General features: G+C 45.7%; 1 protein-coding gene across 3 annotated transcripts; it reads right to left on the bottom strand.

Annotated features, from left to right (window-relative positions):
• Nucleotides 1–319: 319 nt before the first annotated feature.
• MRO (maestro) lies at nucleotides 320–24,159 on the bottom strand. Of its 3 annotated transcripts, XM_059140319.1 has the most exons (10): nucleotides 23,925–24,157; nucleotides 23,278–23,413; nucleotides 18,464–18,572; nucleotides 12,123–12,225; nucleotides 10,357–10,503; nucleotides 9,104–9,286; nucleotides 6,230–6,385; nucleotides 4,845–4,952; nucleotides 4,413–4,493; nucleotides 320–2,450 (listed from the first exon to the last, which is right to left on the bottom strand). In XM_059140319.1, the coding sequence occupies exons 4-9, from the start codon at nucleotides 12,219–12,221 to the stop codon at nucleotides 4,440–4,442; spliced, it is 747 nt and encodes a 248-aa protein (XP_058996302.1). In that variant the 5' UTR covers nucleotides 12,222–12,225; nucleotides 18,464–18,572; nucleotides 23,278–23,413; nucleotides 23,925–24,157; the 3' UTR covers nucleotides 320–2,450; nucleotides 4,413–4,439. The 3 variants fall into 3 exon arrangements, with proteins under 3 accessions (XP_058996302.1, XP_058996304.1, XP_058996303.1); XM_059140321.1 differs by lacking the exon at nucleotides 4,413–4,493 and having other exon boundaries at nucleotides 23,925–24,153; XM_059140320.1 differs by lacking the exons at nucleotides 320–2,450; nucleotides 18,464–18,572 and having other exon boundaries at nucleotides 3,540–4,493; nucleotides 23,925–24,159.
• Nucleotides 24,160–25,711: the final 1,552 nt, after the last annotated feature.

Raw genomic sequence — 25,711 nt, 5'->3', positions numbered from 1 at the left:
CCCAGTGAATGGTGGATAGAAACAAACAAATGGAGGGTGAAGCATTCCAGGTAGGAGGAATTTAGGAAGAGCCGAGGGAAATCATAAGTTGGTGTCCGTTATGAAGAATCTTCCATGTCAGGCTTGGAAGTCTGCTTAACTCGATAATTTAAAGGGGCCTTTGCAATATCAAACTCTCTCTCTTCAGTAAACTGGGATGCACTGAGTTTCTCTAGAACCCGAGGTTTTTCTAAGAGCGTTTAACACATAAATAAAAACAGGAACAAAAGACTTATTCTCCTATGGTCATACCAAAAGAATGTAAAGTCAGTAACATAAATACACTGACAATCAACCATAAGTCACTTTATTTGTCATCAGTAGGCTAAAACGACAATGTCACAAAAGGACAAAGGCAAACACATACTACTGAGAGTGAGCGAAAACCATCCCAGGCTCTCCGAAGCATGCCGCCTTACACACCAATAAGCAGCACGCCCCTGACACACCAATACAGAGTCCATTTTTATTTTAAAGAGAATTTTTGCATGTGTTCTATGATTGCAAAAGTAATACATGCTTATTGCTGAAAACCTGGAAAATGCAGAAAAGCACAAATACATATTTGCCTTATTTCTAGCACTATCTGCTAGCTGTCCACACAGCTACTATTTCTCTCCTTGTAAAACACACTCGTGCTTTTTATAACTCAACATTACGGACCAGAATTCCACTGGGTTCTGTTCACAGTGAGTTCCAGTACTGATTACTTGTTCGATTTTCTACTTCCTTCTTTGTCTTTCTCTCCTTTCTCCTTCCCTTTAAGAAAGGTCCATCATGTGGGCAACGGGAAAGTAGGGACCATGTTTTATGTGGATCTGTACCCTGAGCTCATAGCATGGTAGCACCTGAATATTCCTGTTTCTTTCTTTAATTCACTCAACTGTTGCATATCTAGTGTTTAAAAGTTTAAAAAAAAAAAAAAAGTCAAAGCCTTACCTTTAGATTAGCAAATTAACAGGCATCTTACATGGAAAGGGTTACTTAAGTACACAAGCATAAAAGTCACCTGCAGATGGGTTATAAGGAGAGAAATGATGGTCCTCATTTCACAAAATGGGCTTCTCCCAAGGGGGAGTAGCTTCAGATGACTTTCGGACTTTTTCCTCCCCAATCCACATGTATTTACTAAGCATTTACTGAGTACCTTTGAGGTCACGTGACAGAGCTACACAGGGTAGGATCCCTCCTTCAGCAGCTTCTCTTGAACCAGGGGAAAAAAAGACATGGAGGTAAAAAAAACTTTCAAAGAGATCAAACATGTCAAGCAGCATAAAACTGCTAGAATGTTCTGGGAATTCAGAAATGCGAGCTCTTTCCTGATTGAGGGGATCAGGCAATGATCAATCTTTTTTTTTTTTTTTTAAAGATTTTTTTATTTATTAATTTGACAGAGATCACAAGTAGGCAGAGAAGCAGGCAGAGAGAGAGGGAGAAGCAGGCTCCCCACTGAGCAGAGAGCCCGATGTGGGGCTCGATCCCAGGACCCGAGGATCATGACCTGAGCTGAAGGCAGAGGCTTTAACCCACTGAGCCACCCAGGCGCCCCTGATCAGTCTTAAAGTACAGAGAAGATATACACCTGAGATGTGTGTGGGGGTGTGCCTGGAGTATGCATGGCTGGGGGGAGGGAATTCAAAGCAAAAGGAGGAGAGACTGAACAAAGGCAAAGGAGCATAAGAGACCAAGAAGGGTTTAAAGAGAGAGGAGCCAAACTTGGCTAAAGCAAAAAGAGTAACAGAAGAAAAAGCTGGAAAGGAAGAGTGTGAGCCCCTGGCTAAGATCCCAGAGTAGCAAACTACTTTGGACGCTGTTCCCGCTACAATTTGCAACTATTTAGTCACTGAGCAAATGTTTCTGGATCAGCTGCTGCGCGCTGGGCGCTGTGATGCACAGGGTGAGCTAGAAAAAGGAGAACAAGGCATCCAAAGGTCCAAGAACGTCCAAAAAAGGCATCCCTTGCTCTCACCGCAGAATTCCATCATAATACAACTTTCTAGAAATATAGTTTAAACTCAAAGAGGACTTATTAAGAGCAAAACAAAACTGGCCAAATGACAAAATTAGTGATTAGGAACCTCTTTTGGTTACTTATTGCCGAGTGACAAACTATCCCAGAAGTTAGCAATTTAAAACAGCAATCACTTGATTCCCTTGCTTACAATTTTGCAATTTGGGATGGGCTTCATGGAGACAGCTGGTGTTAGCTGGGTCACGTGGATAGCCGGCGTCTGGCTGGAACGGCCAACGTGCGTCATGCGCCTGGACCTCAGACTTCACTGTGGATTGGGTTCCTCAGCTCTCCACGTGGCATCCCACGCAGTTAGCCTGGTCTTTCCTCCAAAACGATGATCTCAGACATTCTTCTTCGTTCCTGGTAATCTGGCTTCTTACATGGCGGCTGGCTTCACCTGGAGCACAAAAAAGGAAGCTGCCAGGGCTCTTACAGAGTAGCCTGAAATTGGCATACTGGTATTTTCAGCACATTCTCATGGTTAAAGTGAGCCACAAAGCCAGCCCAGATGCAACGGGAAGGGTCTACAGAGGGCACGAGTGTTAGGAGACATGATTCATTGGAGGCCACCCAAGTGAACAGTCCACCACAGATCTTAAAGCCAATTCAATAGCATCTTCCGCAATTTTATTCAGCTCAGGGGCATTAAGTACATGGATGTTTCTGCTCTAGTGCATATAACCTGCCTGCCCCATTCCACCTCCAGCTTTGTCCGAATGCTGGCCAGATGCAATTGTTTCTCAGGCCACTCACTGATCGCTTAGCAGAAAGCATCAGATTCTACTGGGACCTTGCAACATAGTTTCAAACAGGCCAACATCTGGGAAGGGAGAAGGCTCTCAGCTCAGAAGCATCCCACCTGCTCTGGAGTCTTTGCCATTCCCGAGTCCCTGGTTCAGGTACCCCAACCTCAAAATAGGAAGGAAGAAAATCCATTCATGCCTCTGGTTCCTGCTTCCCCTTCTGCCATCTGCCACATTCTTGTGTCCCCTAGGAGACACCCCTCATCTGTGTTATACAGTCCTGTCCCCGGAAAGCTAGAGTTCCCAATTTTCAGAACAATATTAAGATCCCTCTGCAGCACTTATGACCCTCTTGTGTTTTCCATTTCCCAAACTGGACACAGTCGTCCCGTATGGCCTGAATGCCAAGTTTGGTGATAATATCAGGATTTCTACAGGAAAAGCTTGGGAGGTAAACTGGTTGGAGGGAAAGTAGGAGAGGCTGAGGTTTTTCTTGAAACTTTTTATATGAGCCATGTGATCCCTCCTAGAATTAGAATTGACTGCCCCCCAAAATTGACATAATTAGCCAAGAGGTGACAAGTAAAACTATATACTTAGACCACCAATTAAATTAATAGAGATGTGTACTTAGTACATATAAAAGCAAAAGTTAACTGAGTTAAATAGAGCAGAAGCTGAGTGTATTTTTTTTAATTTGTTCTTTTTGTTTTTGTTGTTGTTGTGTGGTTTTTGTTTTTTGGTTTTTTGTTTTTTTACGTTTCTAACCATCTGTCAATTATTCCACATTGAGGCAGAATCATATGGTGATTGAATATGGGCTCCAGAAGTCAGACTGTCCGGGCTTAAATTCCAGCCCCGTCTCTCACCAGGTCATCTGGGGCAAGCTACTTAATTTCCCTGTGCCTTAGTTTTTCTCACCTGGAAAATGAGGATAACAATAGTACCTTTCTCATAGGGTGTTGTAAGTATGAAATAATACTTGCAAAGCGCTTAGTGTCCAATAAACATTTTCTATAAATGTTACTTATTATTGCATACATTACTGTTAGCCTGAGGTTTTTCAATACACACTTTCTAGATTCTTTTTTCTCTTTATTAATTTGTGTTAGGGATGATCTTGGAGGCAATGACTGTTGAAGATTATGAGAAGCTAAAGGTAGTCTCCAAACCCCCTTCTTGGGCCTTTCACCAACTTTAAATGGATCCTGCCAATAAAGTCATCCATAACAAATTGCAAAGTATCAATGACCGATTAAAAAAAAATCACTTGAGGTAATATTCTCCTAAACCTCAGAAATTAAAAATAAAATAAAAAATACAAGATAGGTGACAGAGACGAACTTAAGAAGCAAAAAGAACAATAAGCACCGAATCTATGTAAGCTTTCAATGTTTTCAACAAAGCAGGTACCTTCTCATCAAATTTGCATGGGGAGGAAACGAGATACATAAAAGCAATTGAGAATTTACTTCGGATAGAATCATACAATTCCATGCAATTGCCATCAATTGTTCTCCCAGCATCCCGTTTTCTAGTACAATCCCAAGAGGCAAGCAGAAGCATCCGAAGAGTTAAAAGAGGGGGGACTATCAGCTCCCCAGCAAGGTGCTCACTGGAACAATTTCCCTGTGGCTCTGTGTTTACAGAATCTTATTTGCATAGAAGAACTGCAGGAGCTCGGGATGATAGTGGCTCTGAAAGAAATCAGCAAAAGCGCTCGTGAGGGACGGGTTCAACACAGCTCCTTGACTCTACGACGAGTAGGCCGTTGTCAAAGGCAGAGCGTGAGGACCATCAGTCTTCAGACTCTCAGATCATGGCCTGTGTTCATCTAATAGTCTACGCTAGGAGTGCCAATAGATTTTGTGTGTAATCCTCTGGGCGTTTTGTCATTTACACTGCGTGACGGGTTAGTTACAAGGGAAACACAATTGGCCTGAGTTCTTTTATGGGGAGGAACCCCCAAGTGTGGCTGCCCAGCCTCTGGGTTGACACCAGGAGGTGGGGACCTCTGGGAGAATTCTCTCCCCGCCTCTCTCACTCACCAGCTGCCGGCAGAGTTTAGGGTTCCTTTGATCTTCTTCAGTCTGGAAGCCGGTTTCCTTTCTTTCTTTCAGATATGGAGAACAGGCTCGAAATGTTGTTTTGCAAGCCTGAGAAAAATAATATTACCATCTTATTGTCAAAAACATTAGAGAGTTCTAGAATCCAACTGAGGAAGAGCACTGCACCGGATGTGTGGTCTGGGGGCTACTGAGGGTATGAAAGTAACTTCCAGAAAGTCTGAAGACGTCAGCCTTCAAGGATTTTTCTTCTAAAATGACCGTGTCTAGAAATTGGGGCTGGTGAGGAGAGTAACACTTTATAGTTTACCACCGGTTATCATCCCATCAAAAGTAGTTCTGGATTCCTAAATTCCCAAATTCTCTCTCTTTGTCTCTCTTGTGTACACTAAATTCTTTATTTTTTTAACTTTTTTTTAAAGATTTTATTTATTTGATAGACAGTGATCACAAGTAGGCAGAGAGGCAGGCAGAGAGGGAGGAGGAAGCAGGCTCCCCGCTGAGCAGAGAGCCCGATGCGGGGCTCGATCCTAGGATGCTGGGATCATGATCTGAGCCAAAGGATGAGGCTTTAACCCACTGAGCCACCCAGGTGCCCCCTCGTGTGCACTAATTTAAAAAAGACAAGTGGTTTAGTGGAACCTTTCACACTTGGTGGTTTTTGAAAACCTACATAGATCCAACCCTGTTAGGACATGTTTTCTCTAAGAATAAAACAAAAGCTCTAGAGGGGATTGAGAAGCCAGGGGTGGGGAACATACGCACTGTCAGAAGCTAGCTGGCATGAGCTCATGTCCTCGTCATGTGGGCTACTGCCCCACAAATTAGACCCAAGTTAGGGCCCCTCTGCCCCCAACACTCCAGTAACCTGAGTTTATCTACCTCTGGCAGGCACTGGATCAGGCCCATGGGGCAGGAGCAGATGGAAAAGAGCCCGCTGGCTCAGAGAGAGATGAGTCCCTGGGCAGGGACCTTTCCAAGGATTCACTTCTTCTTCTTCTTCTTCTTCTTCTTCTTCTTCTTCTTCTTCTTCTTCTTCTTTTTAAGGTTTTATTTATTTATTTGATAGACAGAGATCACAAGGAGGCAGAGAGGCAGGCAGAGAGAGAGGAAGGGAAGCAGGCTCCCTGCTGAGCAGAGAGCCCCATGCCGGGCTCGATCCCAGGACCCTGGGATCATGACCTGAGCCGAAGATAGAGCTTTAACGCACTGAGCCACCCAGGCACCCCACGTGGATACACTTCTGAGTGTCCCTAACGGAACCAGCAGGAAGAGGTCTAGTGGCTCAGCGCAACAGGGCACCACCGCAGCCCCTTTCAGGAACGGCCTGAGCTTTAGCGAAGCGGATGGGACTCTCACAGACTTACCTTGGCAACCTGGGGATTTCTGTCCTGTAAATGGATCAGGAGGGAATCTTGAGTCTGCTTGACCTGGCTGGTGAAAAATGTCTTCCATTTCCTCCCAGCAAAGGACGCCAATTGGCCAAACAAGACGAAGGCTGAGTATCTCATGTTGTCATTCTCCTGCAGATTCCCGGCGAACAAAACAGAACCCAGGTCATGACCATAAGGCCACTGCATCAAAGGACATCACAGTCATTGTACTTTGTTGCATGGGTGGGTGTGGATGACAAGATCCCGTCTAAAGCACTTAGCTGGCTTGAACGACAATCTTGACCGACTGTCTTCTCCAGAGGACAAGACAAGCAGACTGGGGGAATCACTGTGCTAATCCAAGCTTCCCAACTCTGCTCTTTATTACTCAAAGTTTTGGAGATAGAATACATTTGTATGGTTCAAAATTCAAAATAATCAATTCATTTTATTAACAAAAGTAAGTCTCCTTCTTACCCCTTTCTGCCTACCACTCAATTTCCCTCCCATGAATGAACAAAGTTAGAAATTTTGTGCATATCCCTCCAAAAAATTAAGAAGAAAAAGAATAAAATATGTATCATATAGTCCTTTCTCACATTTTTAGGCAAACAGAAGCACACCATCCCATTGTCATGTACTTTGATTTTTCATCAAATGATCTATCTGGGAGCTCATCCCATGTCACTACCTAAAGGAATTTAGGGTAGCTGCAATTTTCATTCATTTGACCCATCTCCTTTTGATTATTCCCAGTGCTTCTACTAGGGCATCTCCTTCACTTCTGGTCTGAATTTCTCGCTTCTGTGATAGAAATAACAATTGTTTCTTTCCTGACACCTTGCCAACTTTCCCTGCTTTTAGTTAGCAGAATGGTCTCTGAGGGTATCTCGGGGGTGCAGTCCTTTCTTGTTCTCCAAAGTGAGAGGTCTGGTCCAAGTATCTCCCTTTCCTGATGAGTAGATCAAGGCTCAGGGCATTTCAGTGACTTGTGGAAGTCTCACTGTTGGGTGACAAAGAACCGGGGTAGCACCCAGTCTCCTGACTGTTGGCGAAGGGATTTTATATCAGTGTTTATATCAGTGTTTCCTGGTCCCATGAAATCTCCAGGCAAACCAGGAGGAACTGAGCTGGGCTGAGCCTCTTCAGGGGCAAGGAGCACCTAGAACTGTGGGATCACAGACACTCAGCAAGACCAAAGACCACTGACCATTTCATAAAGAACTGAAAAATATTTTTTAGCACATGGGACACTTCCACAAATTGCTTTAGTGGTGCACTTTCTTCGCTGTTTTACCAGTGCGTGTATGTGTGTATGTGTATGTGCATAATTCATTTCATTGCTACCCTTCCACTCTAAGAGATACAAGACACATAAGATGGGTGCCTGGCCTGCTCGGGGCCTGATAATCATATGACAGGGAACACATGCATGAGAGAGCACAGGGTGAGATGGACAGTCAAGAAGGCTCCACTAGATATACACTGTCAGGAAACAACTCTCCACAAATATCTCCAGGTTACTATACACCCAGGGCTTTCTGGTCAAAAATTATAGTTCATCTGGGTATAAAAAAAGTGATTGCATGCAAACAAGCCCTGGAAATTAAGATAGGCCCTGCAGAGGGACACCTGGGTGGCTCAGTTGGTTAAGCGGCTGCCTTCGGCTCAGGTCATGATCCCAGCGTCCTGGGATCGAGTCCCACATCGGGCTCCTTGCTTGGCAGGGAGCCTGTTTCTCCCTCTGCCTCTGCCTGCCACTCTGTCTGCCTGTGCTTGCTCTCGCTTCTCTCTCTATGACAAATAAATAAAATAAAATCTTTAAAAAAAAAAAAAAAGATAGGCCCTGCAGAGAGATTTAGACAATTCTCTGGAGATATTTGTTTACATTCCAGGGAGGTAGAGGGCTTCCTCTCCTCGCTACCCACAGAGATGACTGGTTTGCATTCCAGAGCAAAGGTCTCTTCTGTCTCTCTGAGCAGGAGGAGAGGCAAACGGGGCAAAAGTTCCTATATAAACTCTGAGTTTCATAATTTCAAGATTTCTGTTCCTCTCATGTGGCTCGGGTCCATCCAGAGAATTCAGTGGGGGAACTCACTCAAGGTGCTTTGTGAGTAAATAAAAGGTCTGTAGGTCTGTTTCCTATTCTACAGGTATTATCTCTCTGTTAGGGTGTGTGTGTGTGTGTGTGTGTGTGTGTGTGTGTGTGTGTGTCTGCAGCAGGCTAACTGGTCAGATTGAAAGGAAGGTATCTCAGAGTCTCCACAGTTTCAGAGCAAACAATGTATCAGTGCACTTTCTACTTAGCCGACCTTGTCCCGTGGCAGTAAAAAGCCCAGGTCCTGTAGTCAGAAAGTCTGGGGTCATATCTGCTCACTGGTTCTGTGAGTCTTGGGCAAATCACCTAACCTCTCTGTGCTTTGGTTTCTTCTCATTTATAAAGTGAAGATAAATAATAGTGCCTACCTCACTGGGTTATTGAGAAGATTCTATGGGATAACCCATGAGAACTGCCTAGCACTGTGCCTGGCACACAGTACTGGCTCGCTAAATGCTAACTAGTGTTATCGTCACACCTTAACAGAGCACTCAATACATGTCAGCACTGTTACCATCACCTTGACCATCATCTTCATCACCGTATTCATCATCGGTGTGTATATATTCACTTCTCCAGAACAACAAAAACTCCTCCTTCTATATGTCTTCCATAACTGCCAGTATGATACTAGTCTCTCAATGATTTCTTAATAAAGAAGTGAATAATACAGACCATGGTCTCTGAGCAACACACCAGCCAGGGCTTATATATTTCTCATCCTACCTCAACTTTAATAATCTAGAATTCTTCCAAATTGTCTCACTTACATCATCTAATAAAGTCCTGGTCTGGAGAGTGATGTCTACGAAGAAAGAGCCTAGACTTTTCCCCTGGATCTTGCCCAAAATGATGGTCAGTGTCTTCAAGCTCTCGTGGATGACTTCAGCACTCACAGGGTCATACAATCCATGCACCAGCAGGTCTAGGACAATTTTCTTATACTTTCTCACCTGTTAACAAGTTTGAAGAGTATGAGTAGTCCAGAAATTGCTCCCTGCGAGTTGAAAAGCAATCCTACTTCTAATCCTCCAGTAACCTAGGACTTGGTCTGAGAGCACAGCTTCTTCGGGTACTACGGCAACAACACTCATTGAAATACAAATGCTTTCCATTAACCTGACCCAAGATCCAGCTCAATTTTGGAAGAACAACAGGAAGAGCAGTCTGGAGCTTGGCCTATGAGCAGATGAGGGCGGGAAGGGAGCATCAAGGAGTGCGGTGGGCTGGATGATCTAGGCCTCTGGGGCACAGCAGATACTTTTATCGGGGGTGAGATGAAATGATCACTGAAGTTGACAGTTGCTAAAAGAGGTAGGTAAAACATCTTTTACTACACAGGCATAAATTACTCAAAAATAAATTAAATTCACCCAAGAGGGTGATGTCCAGGTGTGTGTTAATCCCATCTGCCACTCTGTTTCCCATGGCTGATACTACTGAGGTGTGAAGATCCCCCAAATAACCCCAAATGAGTCACACCCTTGTCTACTCTTCTTCTTCTGAATGTGGAAGGAAGCAGTGACTTTTCTTCTAGCCTCTTGAATATGACAACAAGGATGGGATATCATTCCCATGGTTGTATCACACTACGTAAGAGTTCCTCTGAGCAGGCATGAGTGGTTGAAGCTTTTGGGCTGGCCTTGAAGAAGAAAGCTCACATGCTGTGAGAGAAGAGCTTCAATGAGTTGAGGTAGCCAGTCAGCAAGAGAGCAGGGACCTTGGTCCTACACCTGGAAGGAGCTGCATTCTTCCAACGGCCACAGAGGCTTGAAAGAAGAGCGCAGGCTTCAGAAAGGAACGCAGTCTGACCCACACCTGGTGGTAGCCTTGTGAGATGCTGGGCAGAGAACCCAGCTATGCTGTACCTAAACTCCTGACTTAAGGGAACTACAAGAGGATGAATGCTAGGTCTGTGGTGATCTGTCGCACAGCAGCGGATAACTGGTACATGGAGCACCATCTCCCTGTCCTGGGGACTCCAGGCCATGAGGGCCAGTTGGGTGCCACCTTCCTCTCCTACCTTGTCAGGGGTCTCACAGGCCATGGTTCCCAGGCCTCTCATTGCCATGTGGCGCTTTTTAGCATTGGGGTCCTGGGCTCTTTCTGCCAAGATGGAAAACACATTCTTCAGAGACTCCCGCTTCTGGAACCTCAGTGTCCAAGAGACCTGTGTAGTAAGTAAAAAATGTATTGATCTGGGGAGTGTTCAGAGTCATACCTATTCCAACCCCAGTCCCTCCCTCTAAATAAAATCCTGCGTGGCCTGCTCAACTCAGCCCTTCTTTCTTCACCTAAAGACACCTGATCTGGGGCACCTGGGTGGCTCAGTCATTAATCAACTGCCTTCAGCTCAGGTCATGATTCCAGGGTCCTGGGATCGAGCCCTGCATTGGGCTCCCTGCTCAGGGGGAGGCTGCTTCTCCCTCTCTCACTCTCCCTGCTTGTGTTCCCTCTCTTGCTGTGTCTCTCTGTCAAATAAATAAATAAAATCTTTTTTTAAAAAATCACCTGATTATTCCTGGAAATACATTAGTTTGATCTACATAATGAAGAATTTTGGTGGATGAGGAACTAGGTAGAGACAAATAATGCAGGGCTGGTGTTGAGAAAGGTTGGGGGAAATATGGGGACAGGTGCTCTAGGATCACTGAGGGTGTGCTAGAGCTCAGAAGAAAAAGGGCTTCAGGGGCACCTTCAGTCAGTTAAGTGTCTGCCTTGGGTTCAGGTCATGGTCCCCAGGTCCTGGGATCAAGTCTCACATTGGGTTCCCCGCCCACCATTTGTGCTCTCTTTGGCGATCTCTCTCTCTCTCTGTGTGTCAAATGAATAAAGAAAATCATTAACAAAAAAATAAATAAATAAAGGGGGCTTTAGAGAGTTGGTGTGAGCTGAGACCAGGGATCCTTCACAGGATGAGAAATGCTGGGCGGCTTCCATCTCGAAGAAAAGCGTTTTCCCAACCCTTCGTCCTCCTCCAGCTCTTCCCCACTTTCCTGCTCTACCTTGAAAGATGTGTCTAGACTTGTTTTCTCCAATTCCTCTCTCCTTTATCTCTTGAACCTTCTGCAGTCAGATTGATGCCCCCCACCCCCACCTCCACACAACTACATCCAAGGGTTAATTCTCAGTGCTCGTCTTCCTCAACCTCTTAACAGCATTTGGCCCGACTAGCAAAGCACACCTACAAACATTTCAGGACACCTAAAGGCTGTCCCACCCCAGAACGCATATATCTGAGCAACTAAGATTAGGAACAGATATGCATAAGTAAAGCAAATGGGAAACACCGTGTGACTAGCACAGGAAGCCACATCAAGGACTAACTGTCACTGCAGGGCAAGAACCGGGTCCCCTCTGTGGTGAGCCTATGAGACCAGGCAGGGCGCAGTGTTCTGTGCCTCATATAACACAGCAACATATGCTGATGTCAGAACAAAGACAATCCAGACAAGATCCAGGAAAAGCCATCTCCTTACTATCCTGGGGCACAAGGGGCTGCAGACTGGACCCACAGTCCTATTTGGTATTTGGGTGATTACCAGATCTCATCATTATTTCTCAGCATGCGTTGTAGCTCTTTCTATACTTTTATGATTAAGTTTGCAGTAAGCTAAATTCCTTCCTGCTTATCTCGTTACCCTATGAACCTGCGGTCTGTGTTATGAGAAGCGTCATCAAGCTTTTTCCAGAAGCACCTCAGTGGAGCGACCACAGCCAATGCAGACCAGGCGCTGTTACAGGTGATTGTTGGGGAGGGACCTCTGTTCATAATATTTTGTGACAGACCTTGGAAAAGAAAGACATCACTGACGTCCTTTTCTTCTTGGGCTGGGTGGTGGGGACCGGCCCGGGCTGGCCCAGGATTCCTCTCTGTGTTTGATCCATGGATCTAGAAGAAAACAGAATCGTCATATGAGCCACAAACACTCTTCCAAGATTTGTCATCGACAAGCAGTGTCATACAAAACACGGTGCCAGGGTAAGAACACAAAGAAGCAACATCCCTGAGGCCTGTCCTTTAGGACCCCGTCCCCTTGGTGAGGTGACACAGCTGTCCCAGCAGTAGATAAACAGCAGGAGGAAATGCAGCAGGAGCACCCAGACCGTCCGTCCCATGGCTCCCATTCTGTCCTGGAGCCTTATATCAGAATCACCAAGGAAATAAAACAAAGATTCAGGGCCCCACTCAGAGTCTCATGAGTTAAAGTAAAAAGTAGCCTGAAACGCTGTGTTTTCAAAAGTTCCCCAAGAATGTAAATTGGTACTGCGTTTCAGAGGGGATCTTGATATCATCAACTATAATTCTGAAATGTACCTATCTTTCAGCCACTCTGGGACCCCACAGAGACAACGGCACATCATTTACTCAGACACAGACATATACAATAGACACTGCCACTTTGTAATGCGAACAGTCTATAATGTCCTTTGATAGTTGTGACTAATTATTTAATATAAATAAGTTAGAACTATATATTACAACTATACAACTACAGATGACCGCAATGCTGTCATGGAGAAGAATACCGGGGGGGAAACCCACTAAAAACATACTTGAAAAAAAGAAAAATCCATATGGATAACATGTTAATAAACACAATTTTTTGGAAGGAAAAAAAGAATATTGGGCAGGCCCACCCATGCTAAAATGATCTCTAAAACATGCTGTTGAGTGAAAATCAGTATGCTACTGTTAGTATGAGAAAGGGAAACATATTTGTACCTATATGCTTGCATGTGCATAGAACAGGGAAGAATTGCCCAAGCAATTTTAACAAAAATTGCCTGTGGGGTAGAAATCTGAGCAACCATGCTTCTTATTTTATATCTACAGTTTTGTAATTTCACTGCCAGTATATATTGCTTAAAATACATATTATAAGTAAATAGAGCTCACAAAGTATTTCTGATCTACCGTGTGAGTTGAGGTACACTAGTGTAAACTAGTCTGAACTAGGATAATAGAATCCATTGCCAGATCCAAAGTCATGAAGAATTCCCCTATGTTTTCTTCCAAAATTTTTTAGAGTTTAGCTCTTATATTTACATTGTTGATCCATTTTGAGTCCATTTTTGTATGTGGTATGTGGTAGGAGTCTCGCTTCATCAGAACCACTGACTTTTGTTTTGGTTAAAAAAAAAAATTAGTGGGAGAAATGACACGCAAGGAGCTACAGGGGTTGTCGGTTGCTAGCCACAATAAAGTCCCCTGAGGAACTTTCCATCTCCCAGATGTCCTGGTGGTGCCTGGGAGGAAGTCTATCACCATCTCTGGAGGTGAGCCCCGCCATCCCTAATCTTAAAGCTCACCCAGTAATTCCATTGGGCAGTCACTGAACGAGGGTGAGTGCCGACCATTCACCTCGGTTTGCCCCGCAGTATGGTGACTTATAATAAATATATACTTGGTCTCTGTCCCTGTTTCTGGCACAGGGCTCCTAAACCCGTTAGAATTTCCCAACTGATTACAGCGATCAGGAAATCTTTGTCATGTTAATGAGGTGACTTTCTGAAAACCTTTTCTTACCAGCGGGTGACGCTGGTTGCCAGGGGGACGAACCCCGTGACTGGAGGGTTGGAAACTTCAGTCCCCTCCCCTCCTGTTGCGAGGCGGGAGGGGCTGGAGACAACCCACGGGCAATGATTGAATCAACTGTGCACAGGTAAAATGAAGCCTCGACAAAACCCCGAAAGGTTGGGGTTCAGAGAGCTTCCGGGCTGTTGAACACGTGGCGATCTGGGGAGAGTCACACACTCAGGGTGCAGCAGCTCTATACCCTTTCCCCATACGTCACCCTATGCATCTCCCACCTGGCTTTTGCTGAATTACATCCTTTAATAATAAACCGGTGACTCGGTAAGTAAAGTGTATCTCTGATTTCTGTGAGCCGTTCTGGCAAATTCCTCAAACCCAAGGAGAGACCTGAGGGAACGTCCAGTCTAGCTGGTTGGTCGTTGGTCACCTGCCGGTGTCAGAAATGAAATGAATTATGAGACGCCCCGTAGGTATCTGCTGAGAATTGGAGACTTGACTGGTGGTGTGGGAGAGAAACCTGAAGCCTGGCCCCAGAGAGGGGGCGCGGTTCCTGGGATGTGGGATTTTGCGTGCTAAGACCAGGGAGGTGTCAGGCAAACCTGGACATGTTGGCCACCCTACTAACTGTACTTGAATTGCTAACTTATTTAAGCACAGGCCGCTGACAAAACCCAGCCCCGTTAAACAGCTTGGAACATTTGACTCTGACCTGGAGGTTCAAGGAGATTGGTTCCTCCACTCTCTTTGCCCCTCCCCCTCTGCAGGTTCCGGTGATGCTCTCTTGGTCAGAAGACACTGGAGAGGTCCGTGAAAACACCTCTTCCTTTCCACCCCTTGGGCTCTTTTTCTTCTTCATCTCTGGTCAGCAGAGCTGCCCTCACTACCACAATGGGGATCTCAAACAAAAGCCCAGAAAAAAAAAAAAAATTGCCCCCCATCAGCAATATTTTCTTTGTTTGCATAAAGGCATTCCCCTAAGTTCTACATTCCATTAAATGCCGGCGGTTCTCACACCTGAACATGGGCTAGAATCACCCAGAGAACTTGTTCTTTTTTTTTTTTTTTTTAAGATTTTATTTATTTCGGAGGACTTGTTCTAACACAGATTCCCAGCCCTGATCCCCAGAGTTTCTGATTCCGTGCGTCTGAAGCAGGGCCCCAGATCCACATCTCTAACAAGCTCCCGGGGAATACCTGCGTGCTGCTGGTCTGGGGACCGCACTTCGAAAACCACTGCATTAAGAGAAAGAAACGACACTATTCCTATGCCAGTCTTCTCCAAAATGAAGGGATTTTAAAATTCACACTGATGCCAGACAGGCTTGGCTGTTTCTTTTGGGGCTCTTCTCCACACAACCTTCTGTTTCCGTAGAATCCCGCCCCTCACGGGGTTGAATGTTCCTGATCAGAGCTGACAAGCACCTGGCTGTGGGTAGGGGAGCTGAAAATGGTCGAGCTGGGGGCTGCTCACTAAGGAGGCCTCCTTATAAGACAGCTGGTATCTCCGTTCTGATGCATGAAAATCACACCTGAGACTTCTCTCCGTGGAGTAGGAAAGCAGAGCCGGTTCCCTGTTCGTTACGCTGGACTTCTCCTGTCGGATTAGCAGAGCAGGGAAGGGGTTTAGCCATCCAAACCATCTGCTCCAGGGTTCAGAGGCCAAGCCTCCAGCCCCATCACTTCTTCATAGTCAGGTCGAAATTTAAGGCGCTGGGAGGCTCTCACGCAGTGCTAAGTCCGTGAGGGCTTAGTGCTATTCTTGGTCGGCTCGGTATGAGGTTAGGAAAACGCCCGGGGCTCTGTGTCTAGCTCACCACCTCTGCCAGCAAGCCCTTCCTACCGTCCTGCCTTCTCATTACAAGATGAGAACTGTGAGCTAGTTCGGTCACACAGCTTGTCAGGGCTCATCTCCATTTCTGGAGCAGGAAAAACAAAGCTGTTTCTCACCGCATCAGCCCAGCCTCCGACATTAGAATCCCCCACAGTGCTGGGTATTGACCCCAGGCCTACCTCACTGTTACTGGATCGGAATCTCAGAGGGCACAGGACCCGACCCCAGCACTGCCTTTTCTTTCCTTCTTTCTTTCTTTCTTTCTTTCTTTCTTTCTTTCTTTCTTTCTTTCTTTCTTTCTTTCTTTCTTTTTTTTTTTCCCTCCTGCCTCTACAGTGGAACTTAAATAACTCCAGAACTGACATACCCCACACCTCAGGAGAGACCCCAGAAGTCAGAGGAGCAGCTGGGGCCAAGGGGATAAGAGAGGAGAGAGTGTCGGGGTCTTTGCAGAGGACACGGTATTGACATCCTGTGTTCATGAAGCTCCTTGAATTTCTTTCACAATAAAAATGACATTGAGCTGTCCAGGCTACAATTTGTACCCTTTTCTTGGACATAAAAGTTAGCTTGGGGTCCCAGAGCCCCTCACCTGGAGTTTTGTGGCTTGTGAACTTGCTGCTCCCCGTCCGTCCGTCCTGCCTGCGGTGCCCTCCTCCCTTAGACCCAAAGCAACCAAACAAAAGGACAATATCCGTCTGTTGTCACGCAGGATCTCGGGGAGGAGGATTTTAAACGCCGGCCTATGGAGTCAAAGATTTCTTAAGTGTTCTAACTGGAGCTGCAAAGCCCACTCACTCCCACACTTTGCTTTGAGGGATTAGGTTTTTCTGGTGGGTTGCTAGGGTCATCCCAGGTGCCCAGGTGGGTGTGATGGAGTCTGGGAGGCCACCTGGCCACAATGAAGCCAAAGGCATGGCTCTGCTTATAGTTTCGTTCATCCCCATGTGCATTCTTCCTCCAGGAAGTCCTCCCTGGGTGTGTTAAGACCTTGCGCTCTGGTTTTCACTATTTCTGAGAGCCTGGAGCTTGTCTTCATCACTATGGTGTGATTTTTCCTGGTCTTCCTGAACAAACATGGATTTAGGGTAACCTAGAAAACTGCTTTGTGCTTTAGGCTGACTCCCAGATGCCTCTGTAATTTTAAATCCTTCTGACTCAAAATATTAGGTTTATGGTCAATAATCCTTTTTATTCAGTGAAGCCAAAAGGTATATTATGAAGGCCAACATTATAAAACACTTTGATCATTTCTGTAAAACAAGGGGAAGAAACTGTTAGATTTCTGTTTTTTCTTTTTTAGGAGGGGAAGGGAGGGGATGGGGCAGATGAAGAGAAAAAATCTCCAGCAGGTTCCATGCCTAGTGCTGAGCCTGACGCAGGGCTTCATCTCAGGACTGACTCATGACCTGAGCTGAAATCAAGAGTTGTGTGCTTAACTGACTGAGCCACCCAGATGCCCCCAAACTGGTAGATTTCTAAAAACCCTCCCAATACTGACCTTATTAATCATCATAAAAATATTAACATCTACCACATACTGGGCACTGTGTATGCTAGGTACCACATTTAGCGCTTTGTACACACTGCAGGGAAAACCGTTTCAGCTGACCTCTGCTGAGCCAACTTGCCAAGGGAACCGTATTTTCCATACCCTCATGACTTGCACCAACCAGTGAGTGTGGCTGATGGTGCCCACTCCTCACTTCTCCTTTTATGCTGACCAAGAACCAGTTTCTGACACCTGTACTTCTTATCATAACTGTGGCATTTAAGCATTCAAGAAATTGATGAAAAATGAATACACAGAGAAAGGAAGTTGTTTCTATGAATCAAAATGGAATGTTTTGGAAAGATCCAACAATGAGAAGGATCTTGCTGTCTACTTAGAAACAGTGTGGACAGTAAGCACTGGGGAAGAGTCTTCATGGAACCATGACTGGGATCTGAATGACCGTGTGGAAGCGACTTTATACGGGTCTCCCCTGGGTGCCTTTCAGATCTCATTCCACTGAATGAAACCCAAACCAGAACTCACAGATGATGTGTGTGCCTCAAAAGCCATCAGCTCGTGGATCCACATTGAAAGAAAAGACCACGGCTCTACATTAAAGACCAGGGAAGTCTATATTTTAAGGTAAACTATGTGAGGCGTGTATTGCCTTCTCTGATTCTCTGCTTTAAGGACCCTCTTCCATTAGCTCTCTCCAAGCCAGTCCCAGTCTCCCAAATGAGGGGCTTTTCTTGCACTTGATTTAATCTTTGAAGTAATCTTGAGAGGTCAGTTTAATTATGTGCATTTTAGAAAAGAGGGAAATGATGCTTAAAGTAAGGTCAACAACTCAGGTCAAATCGCTAGTAAGGACACAGCAGAAACCATGACCTGTACTTCCGCGTGCAGGGTGTCACTGTGTGTAAGGCAGATGTCCGGTCCCCAGACAGCGCCCTGGACATGCTATGTCCACATGTTGGCACTAACATCTCCCCTTCAGTGCCCCTCCCGCTTCCTAAAGCCCTTTGATGACTTGATATAATGACCTATAATCTACCTGTTGGACAGAGGTGGACTGACACAGTTTGCGAACAGAAGAAAGATTGGCTTTATGGCCAACATTGCCCACTTCAGTTTTACAAAGACAATGTCAACTGCCCCTGATGTTAGTGACGCGAGTGACATTCCAAAACCGCCCGGGAAATCCCGATTGACCTTGGCCTCCTCTGGGCGCTGGGAGGGTTGCCCGGAGCCCCGCGGGCCCTTACCTGGCGGCGGTCACGTGGTCAGCGGCTGCAGGTGCGGCTGGAGCCCGGGTCGAATCCGCTGTGGTCGCCAGGTGGGGTGACTAGGCTCAATTTTCCCAGCCCTGACTTCCTAACGTGGAAGAAGGGGAATGAGAAGGTGAAGGATCTTTTCGGGATAACGGGTCAGCACAGAGTGTTGGAAAGTGAGGATCCCAGGGCGGGGAAACAAAGTTTAGATGACCGCATTGCGGTGGGGGAGGGAATTGCGCTCGAATACCGACGAGATTGTTCTTAGTGGTTGCAAGCATCACTTGTGTCCTTTACTTTCCCAGACGGTGCTGAGGTGTCGTTCCCCCTTCCCCTTGCTGTCTTTTCCCCCTTATTCTTCCCTCCGTTTGGGTCTCACCCACACTTTGTAAGGAAAGGACCGCAATTCCGAGGCTCTGCCCCTGCACCAAAGGAAGGGCTCTGCGCAGAGCAGTTCCCCGATGACACCACTAGATGGCAGCATCACTCAATGGACGGGTTCCAGGCTCCGCGCACAGCTGCAAAACCTCCTTCCCTAATCCAGTTCCAGCAGCATTAATCTAGGGATGGGACACTGTGTTCCAGGCGGAGCAGCTTCTCTGTGATTGGCTGGTGCACCCACAGCTACAGCTTTAACGCTGACGCCCCCTTCTGCTCCACAAACACCATCGGTGCTAGGAGGACAGATTTAAACTCTCAACAAAACTGTTGATTTATTGGTAAAACAAAACAAGAGAACTGGGAATTAATTGTACTTGCAAATTTGGAGACCTCCTCTCCTCCCCTCACTTCTCCGTCCCTGGACTTCCTATAAATCTATTTATCCCTAATTATTTATTGTCTGGCCGTGTGTTTGGCAAAGTGGGCAGGCTCTATGTCCTAAGAGAAAAGAAGTCACATTTTCAAAGCTCTTGGAGTTTATTGTTATGCTAATAAATGTTTATTGGGTATTTCTACGTGCCAATCGTTCAGGTAAATATTTCGTAGACTATCGTGTTTGATTCTTACCACAAATCTAAGGTAAGTACTCTAATTATGATCCCCATATTAAGGATGGGGAAACTGAGGCACTGGGAGATGTCTTGGCCAAATGTTATGCAGTTAACTGGTGGCAGAGTCAGAATTCAACCTTAGGTCAATGTCAGAGCTCAGACTCCGCCACGATGCTGTGTGGTGGACAACTTCAGGAAACACCATTAGTTGACACACACAGTGTAAGCAGAGAAGTAGGTCAGAGTGAAAGTGTGAAAGAAAAAGTAGAGGGAAAGAAAAGTGATGCTTTTGAGAAAACAAGAAGGATGAGGCTAACACAAAACCCTCTCTGGCCTGGGCCCACCGGGTACCCATGGTGACCTCTGAGAATGCAATTTCAGCAGTGAAAGAGAAAGGAAGCCACAGCACTAACCTCTGGGAAGAGGAAATTGAGATGTCTTGCTAGAGGAAGAAGGCAATAAATAGACTGGAAGAGAGAGCAAGGTCAAGCTAAGGCGTTCTGGTGTTTGTGTGCTTTTTAGAACAGAATGGAGACTGGGCGTATTTGAAAGCGGCTGCAAGGGAGACCTGGCTCGTGCAAGTACTGGAAAGTGGAAGAGGAAGAGGCAAAACCAAACCAAACCAAACAAACAAACAACAAAAACACCCCCCAAAAAACACCATAAAACCCAGGGGAGGTCAATCCAGGACACAGGGGCAAGGGTGAGCTCTGCAGAAAAGGGAGAGAGAGGTCCCCCCTTTCATCCAAAACTGGGAGGCAGCCGCAGAGACGAGTAAGTTTAATTCTTCCAAGTGAGCCTTAATCTTCTCAGTAAAACCAGAGTCGGGTTATCTGCCAGGAGTGGCAATAAGACTTGGGAGGACATTTTCTTCTGGTGAACGAATCCACAGAGAGCTCAGAATGACCAAAAAGCCGAGAAAATTAAACCAGACAATGGAGGTGGCTGGAGAAGGGAAACTGTCCTGTAAGGGTGCGGATTCCCTGCCAAATCTCGCCCTGGAACCAGGACTGAAATTTACCCACTGCACGGACAGGAACACAGCGGATACAATGCATGACCCCTTACATTTTAAGTTTGCTTTCTATTCAGGTTTTAAAACATTTGCCAGATAAATACTGTCCTTGTTGCCTGCCAAAGGGGAAAATTAAAAGGCAGTCAAGTTCTCCCTGTTTGGCTTAAAGCCACAGAGAAGATCACAGGCAGAAACAGAACCGGTGCCCAGGAAACTCACTGATCCAACTCCAGTTCTTTTAAACACTTCCCACAAAGGGCATAGGTGCAGCTAATAGGCTCGGCGAGTTCCAGACGCAGCACAAAGCTGGGAAACCTCCGCATTAGGATGTGTTACCCAACAGAGCTAAGCTTCTCCTAACGTACCCAGCAGAGCTAAGCTTCTCCTAACGTGGCCTTAGGACACAGCACAGTTCTAAAGGGAATTAGAGAGAGGAAGTATCTGATAATTTGATTGCAACATATTGATACACTGATGACACAATGTCCTTCCCGCGCCATCTTTACTTAATTTTATTGCTTCAACAACTCCATTTTCCTTCTCAACTAATATTTCCTTATCAGCAAAAGTCCATTACTGGGGCTGATGTAACCAAAAAATCAAAGAGGATGATGACCTGGCCTGCATTACTAATGAAAAGGGCAATAGGGAGCACTAAATTAATCAGCAACAGTTCGCCTTCCCTTTAGACTTGGGAAATGAGGACAAATCGTCATGATCTAATGGTTTTTCTCCAGTGTGAGCATTTTCAGAGTTCCCTCCTCCTGTGTCAGTGCATTGTCTAGGTGAGAAGCTTGTCTTAAAGGGATGGTTTTCCATTTCTTCCCTCTCATCTTCTTTTAGGAAATCCTTTAAAGCTCAGGCCAACCCCTGTCCCCTTGGTTTTCACTTCCAGAAAGAAATAAAATCAGCTGCTTGCTCAGTCACTAATGGACAATACCCACTTCTCACTCATCCGTTGTTCGTTCTTCAAATGTTTACGGAGGTCCTACTCTCAACACAGCACCGTGGTCTCCAGGTGGCACAACTCTCAGGCTGTGCTCTCTAGGAGAGCCAACCAAGAGAGGAGTTGAGACATGGTCTGGTTTGTTCGGAGGAATCCGTATGTGCCATAGACAGGAGCGGACAAGGAGATTGAGTCAAAGCCTAGTCCATCAGGATGTCCTTTGTAAGGGAAAGAGCATCTGTCCCAGGGCTTGCCAGAAAACAGAGATTAGCAGAGGCAGACAGAAGAGAAAGGCATTCTAGGAGGCAGGTGCAGGATGAGTTTAGGAGCCCAGATGGACAAACCAGATGAGCCAGGGAACCTCACCTTTTCAGATTCTTCCAGAAGCCACCTGCAGCAGTGTTGGAGCCCAGAGCTTCCTGCTGCAAGCAGCTATCCCGTGAGAGGCTCTTCTCAAACTTCAGCACTGGATGCTTCCCACTCTACTATGCATCTGGGTTCTTTCTCCCCCACATAAAAACCATGGTCTTTTTGTCTCAAATCTTTGAATAAGTAAATGCCATAGGGAGAAGCACCAAGTTTATTCCTTGGCTTCTACCCTCTTGCACAGGGAAGCAGAAGCCTCCTGATACCCAGGTCGGGGGAGTGGAGTGAAGATTCTCCAGCCTGACAACCTCGAAGATCAGAAACTTGCTGTCAGCCATTTGCTTGTCTAACCCACTGTCTGGATGTCCTGCCTTCTGTTTTGGACTTTATTACTTGACAGGCATTATTAGTATCGGAATATGAGAAAAGTTCCAGCTCTTCCCTACGTAGCCTGAGATGATCTCTGAAAATTGTTCTCTACTCGATCTCTGAAAATTGTTCTCTACTCGGCCCAAAAAACCCTGACCAATCATGCAAATCAAGAGGTTCAACTCTCTGTGTTTACTTTAAGAACATCCACGAAACAGCCCAGAAGATCAAAGGTATGCGTCTCTGAAAAGCCACCAAGTCTCTGAAAGATGTCACATTACAGAAGCCATGCATGCGCCCTGCATCATTACAAAGAGCCCAGTGACTGATGAATCAAGGTCTAAATTCTATTTAGAATTTAGACATCAGGCCAAATAATGGTGTTAGGCACAGGGTCAGTGGCCCCAAAAGAGGGCTGAGTTTTGGCTGCATGTGCTTAAAAATGGAGAGAGTAATGCTGAACTTAAGAATTTAAATTTTGAGGGGTGCCTGGGTGGCTCAGTTGGTTAAGCCTTCAGTTCGGGTCATGATCTCAGGGTCCTGGGATCGAGCCCTGCATCAGGCTCCCTGCTAAGTGGGGAGGCTGCTTCTCCCTCTCCCTCTTTCCCTCTCCCCACTCATTTTTTCTCTCTCTCTCAAATAAAGAAATAAAATCTTTAAAAAAAAAAATAGAATTTAGACCTTGATTCATCAGTCACTGGGCTCATCTAAATGAACAAGTCCCCAGAGCTGCACCTCGGGATTTCAGAAGTCCCGGTCAGATGAACCCCCCCATAAGCTCGTCTGCCCGCCGAGATGACCCTTACTGAAACAGAGCAGATTATTGCACCGAAGAAAAAGACAACCCCAGAATTAACTGGAGAAACAAAAATTGATGGCCCAGGAGTAAATTCAGCATAAGATAAATGCCACTAAAGGTTTAAAAATAAGGTTCAAGCGTAAACATTTTTCCTACCTGACTCATGAATTATGCCCACATCATCACCAATGCCCCGACTTCCAAAAAATAATCATAAATGTACATAAACATCTTTCGAGCTAACTGGTTAAATCTACAGCAATCATAGAACTGTAGAGTTTGGAATCGGTTGAATACAGGAGACATTCTGTGCGGTCTTACCTGAGCTAGGCGGTGAGCAGCGCCGCGGGACTGGCTTCTGCCTCAGACCTCATCCTGACCAGAGGTGAATGTAACTAATCCCAGGAACATCCCAGTCCTCTAGCCAAGCGTGGGGCGGGCCAAGCTGCGTTTTGTCCTTGAACATGAAACATAGAATGAGTTGGAGTTTTATCACGAGAGGGAAATACATAATAAGACCTTTTTAGGCTATCTACTCCCCGATAATTGCTAGAGATACATTTCGGGCCGTGCTGTTTTGCAAACTTTGAGGATTCTTACGTTAGTTTCCTATTTTTCAAGGGCCCCCCTGAGAAAGCTACGTGTGCCTACCTATTGGTGAAGGGAACCGGAACAGCAGACATCACCGTGAGAGGCCAAATCCGTTCCACTAGTAAGACTAGGTGTCACTTTGTCCCTGCTCTTAATGGCCCGAGGCATTGTTAAGCTATTTGTCGTGTTGTCCTCACAGTCCTGGGGGAAAGGGGGGTCATTCTCATGCCTCCTTGACCAGCAGAGAAACTGAGAGGCAGGCAGAGTGAGTGGGTCTTGCCCAAAGTCTCAAAGCCAGTTGGTGGGACTGGAGACTCCATGCTTGGCTTCCTCTCCTGCCTTGACCAGCTAGCAGCTCCGCGCGTCTGGCCACTCACCTCTAGAGGCCACTCTTATTCTCCGTGGCCTTCCTTCCGGGACGGCTTCCATCCTTTCCTGCCGTCCCTTTCTGGTGTCCATTTTCGGGTCGTTGTGGACACGGCTTAGTATAGTCCTTCTTCTTAAACTGGGCAGTCTCGGGATTGCATTTACGCTTACAGTAGAATCCCACTGAGTGACAAATGTGTCAGCATTTTATGACACGATTTCAGGCACACTTTTACCAACAGAACAATGCGCCCATGTCCAGAAGGGCTTGACAATGTGTGCTTCTGTCATGAGAAACGCAGTCTGTGGTTGGGAGCGCCGGCGCTTCCTGGAGCGATGGGAGGAGGCTGGCGTCCTAGGACGTCTTGGACACAGCCCGCTTCCCAATCCCGTCTTTGATCTTGCGATCCCCGCCTCTCACCGCGAGTCCATCACAGCTGATTGTGTCTTCCCAGCATGGCTCATTTAATTCCTCCAGAAAAGAACACGAGAAGACAGTTTTGTCAACAGACAGGAATCCACTCTGTGGGCCTTCGGTCTCCAGCAGCTGCTTCTCTCTCCCACCGATCTCTCCGTGCCTTTCAGAGACTAGACGTTAGATTGTCCCCGGAGAAGAAAGGAAAAGTAGGTAATAAGCAAATCACCTAATACCCACTGGGATTTTTTTTAGTAGTTCGTTTTTTTTTTTTAAGAGATTTTATTTATTTGAGAGAGAGTGAGAAGGAGGGACGGGTAGATGGAGAAGCAGACTTCCCGCTGAGCAGGGAGCCTGATGTGGGACTCAATCCCAGGACCCTGGGATCATGACCTGAGCCAAAGACCCTTAACAGACTCAGTGCCTGAGGCACCCAGGCACTCCTTTTGGGTAGCTTTTAAGTGTTCCTGTTCTCATTCTTTCTTATAATTTCAGGTAAATGAACATTGATCATGGCTTAAAACAACACAGCAAGTTTTTGACCTTAGAATCCACTGCTTTTAGGGGCGCCTGGGTGGCTTAGTGGGTTAAAGCCTCTGCCTTCAGTTCCGGTCATGATCCCAGGGTCCTGGGAGTGGGATCTAGTCCCGAATCGGGTTCCCTACTCAGAGAGCCTGCTTCCTCCTCTCTCTCTGCCTGCCTCTCTGCCTACTTGCGATCTCTGTCTGTCAAATAAATAAAGTCTTAAGAAGAAAAAAAAAAGGATCCACTGCTCTCTCTGTCAAAACTGATGCCTATTAGTACAAACATTTTAGAGGGAAAGTTGACAATATCTATCAAAAGTCCTTGTGGATATGCCCTTTGACATAGTAGTTCTGTTGATAGTCATCTAGCCCCAGGTGCTGTGGTGATTTTGTGCAAATCAGGAAAAGAAACCCTTCCTTAAGACATTTTATACTACCTGCCAGAAAATTATCACAATAAGTATTTAAAATTATGATATCTACAAAGATACTGTTGCCCACATAGATGAAGTGCTTTGTTCAATGTACAACCCATGCAACTGTCTATGTTCGCTCCAGTTCCTTATGAATACATATGAAGGATGACATCAAAATATGTGTAAAAAGTATTCATAGAACCATTATTTGTAATACCAAAAAATTGTTGCAAATGTCCATCCTCAGGGGACAGGTTAAATAAATATAGTAGGGTACCTTTATACAATGGAATACTAGGGAGCTGTATTAAAAAAACAGAGTAGGCCTATATATGCTGATACAAAAAGATATTTGAGGTATATTATTAAATGAAAAAAGTAAGATGCAGAGGAGAATATATTAATAATTCAATGTATGTGAATGTCTTTTGAGGAAAATTTGG

The sequence above is a fragment of the Mustela lutreola genome, chromosome 11 (assembly GCF_030435805.1).
Source record: "Mustela lutreola isolate mMusLut2 chromosome 11, mMusLut2.pri, whole genome shotgun sequence".
NCBI lineage: Eukaryota > Metazoa > Chordata > Mammalia > Carnivora > Mustelidae > Mustela > Mustela lutreola.
Note: the sequence above shows the minus strand (reverse complement) of the source record. Positions and strands in the feature narration are given on the sequence as shown.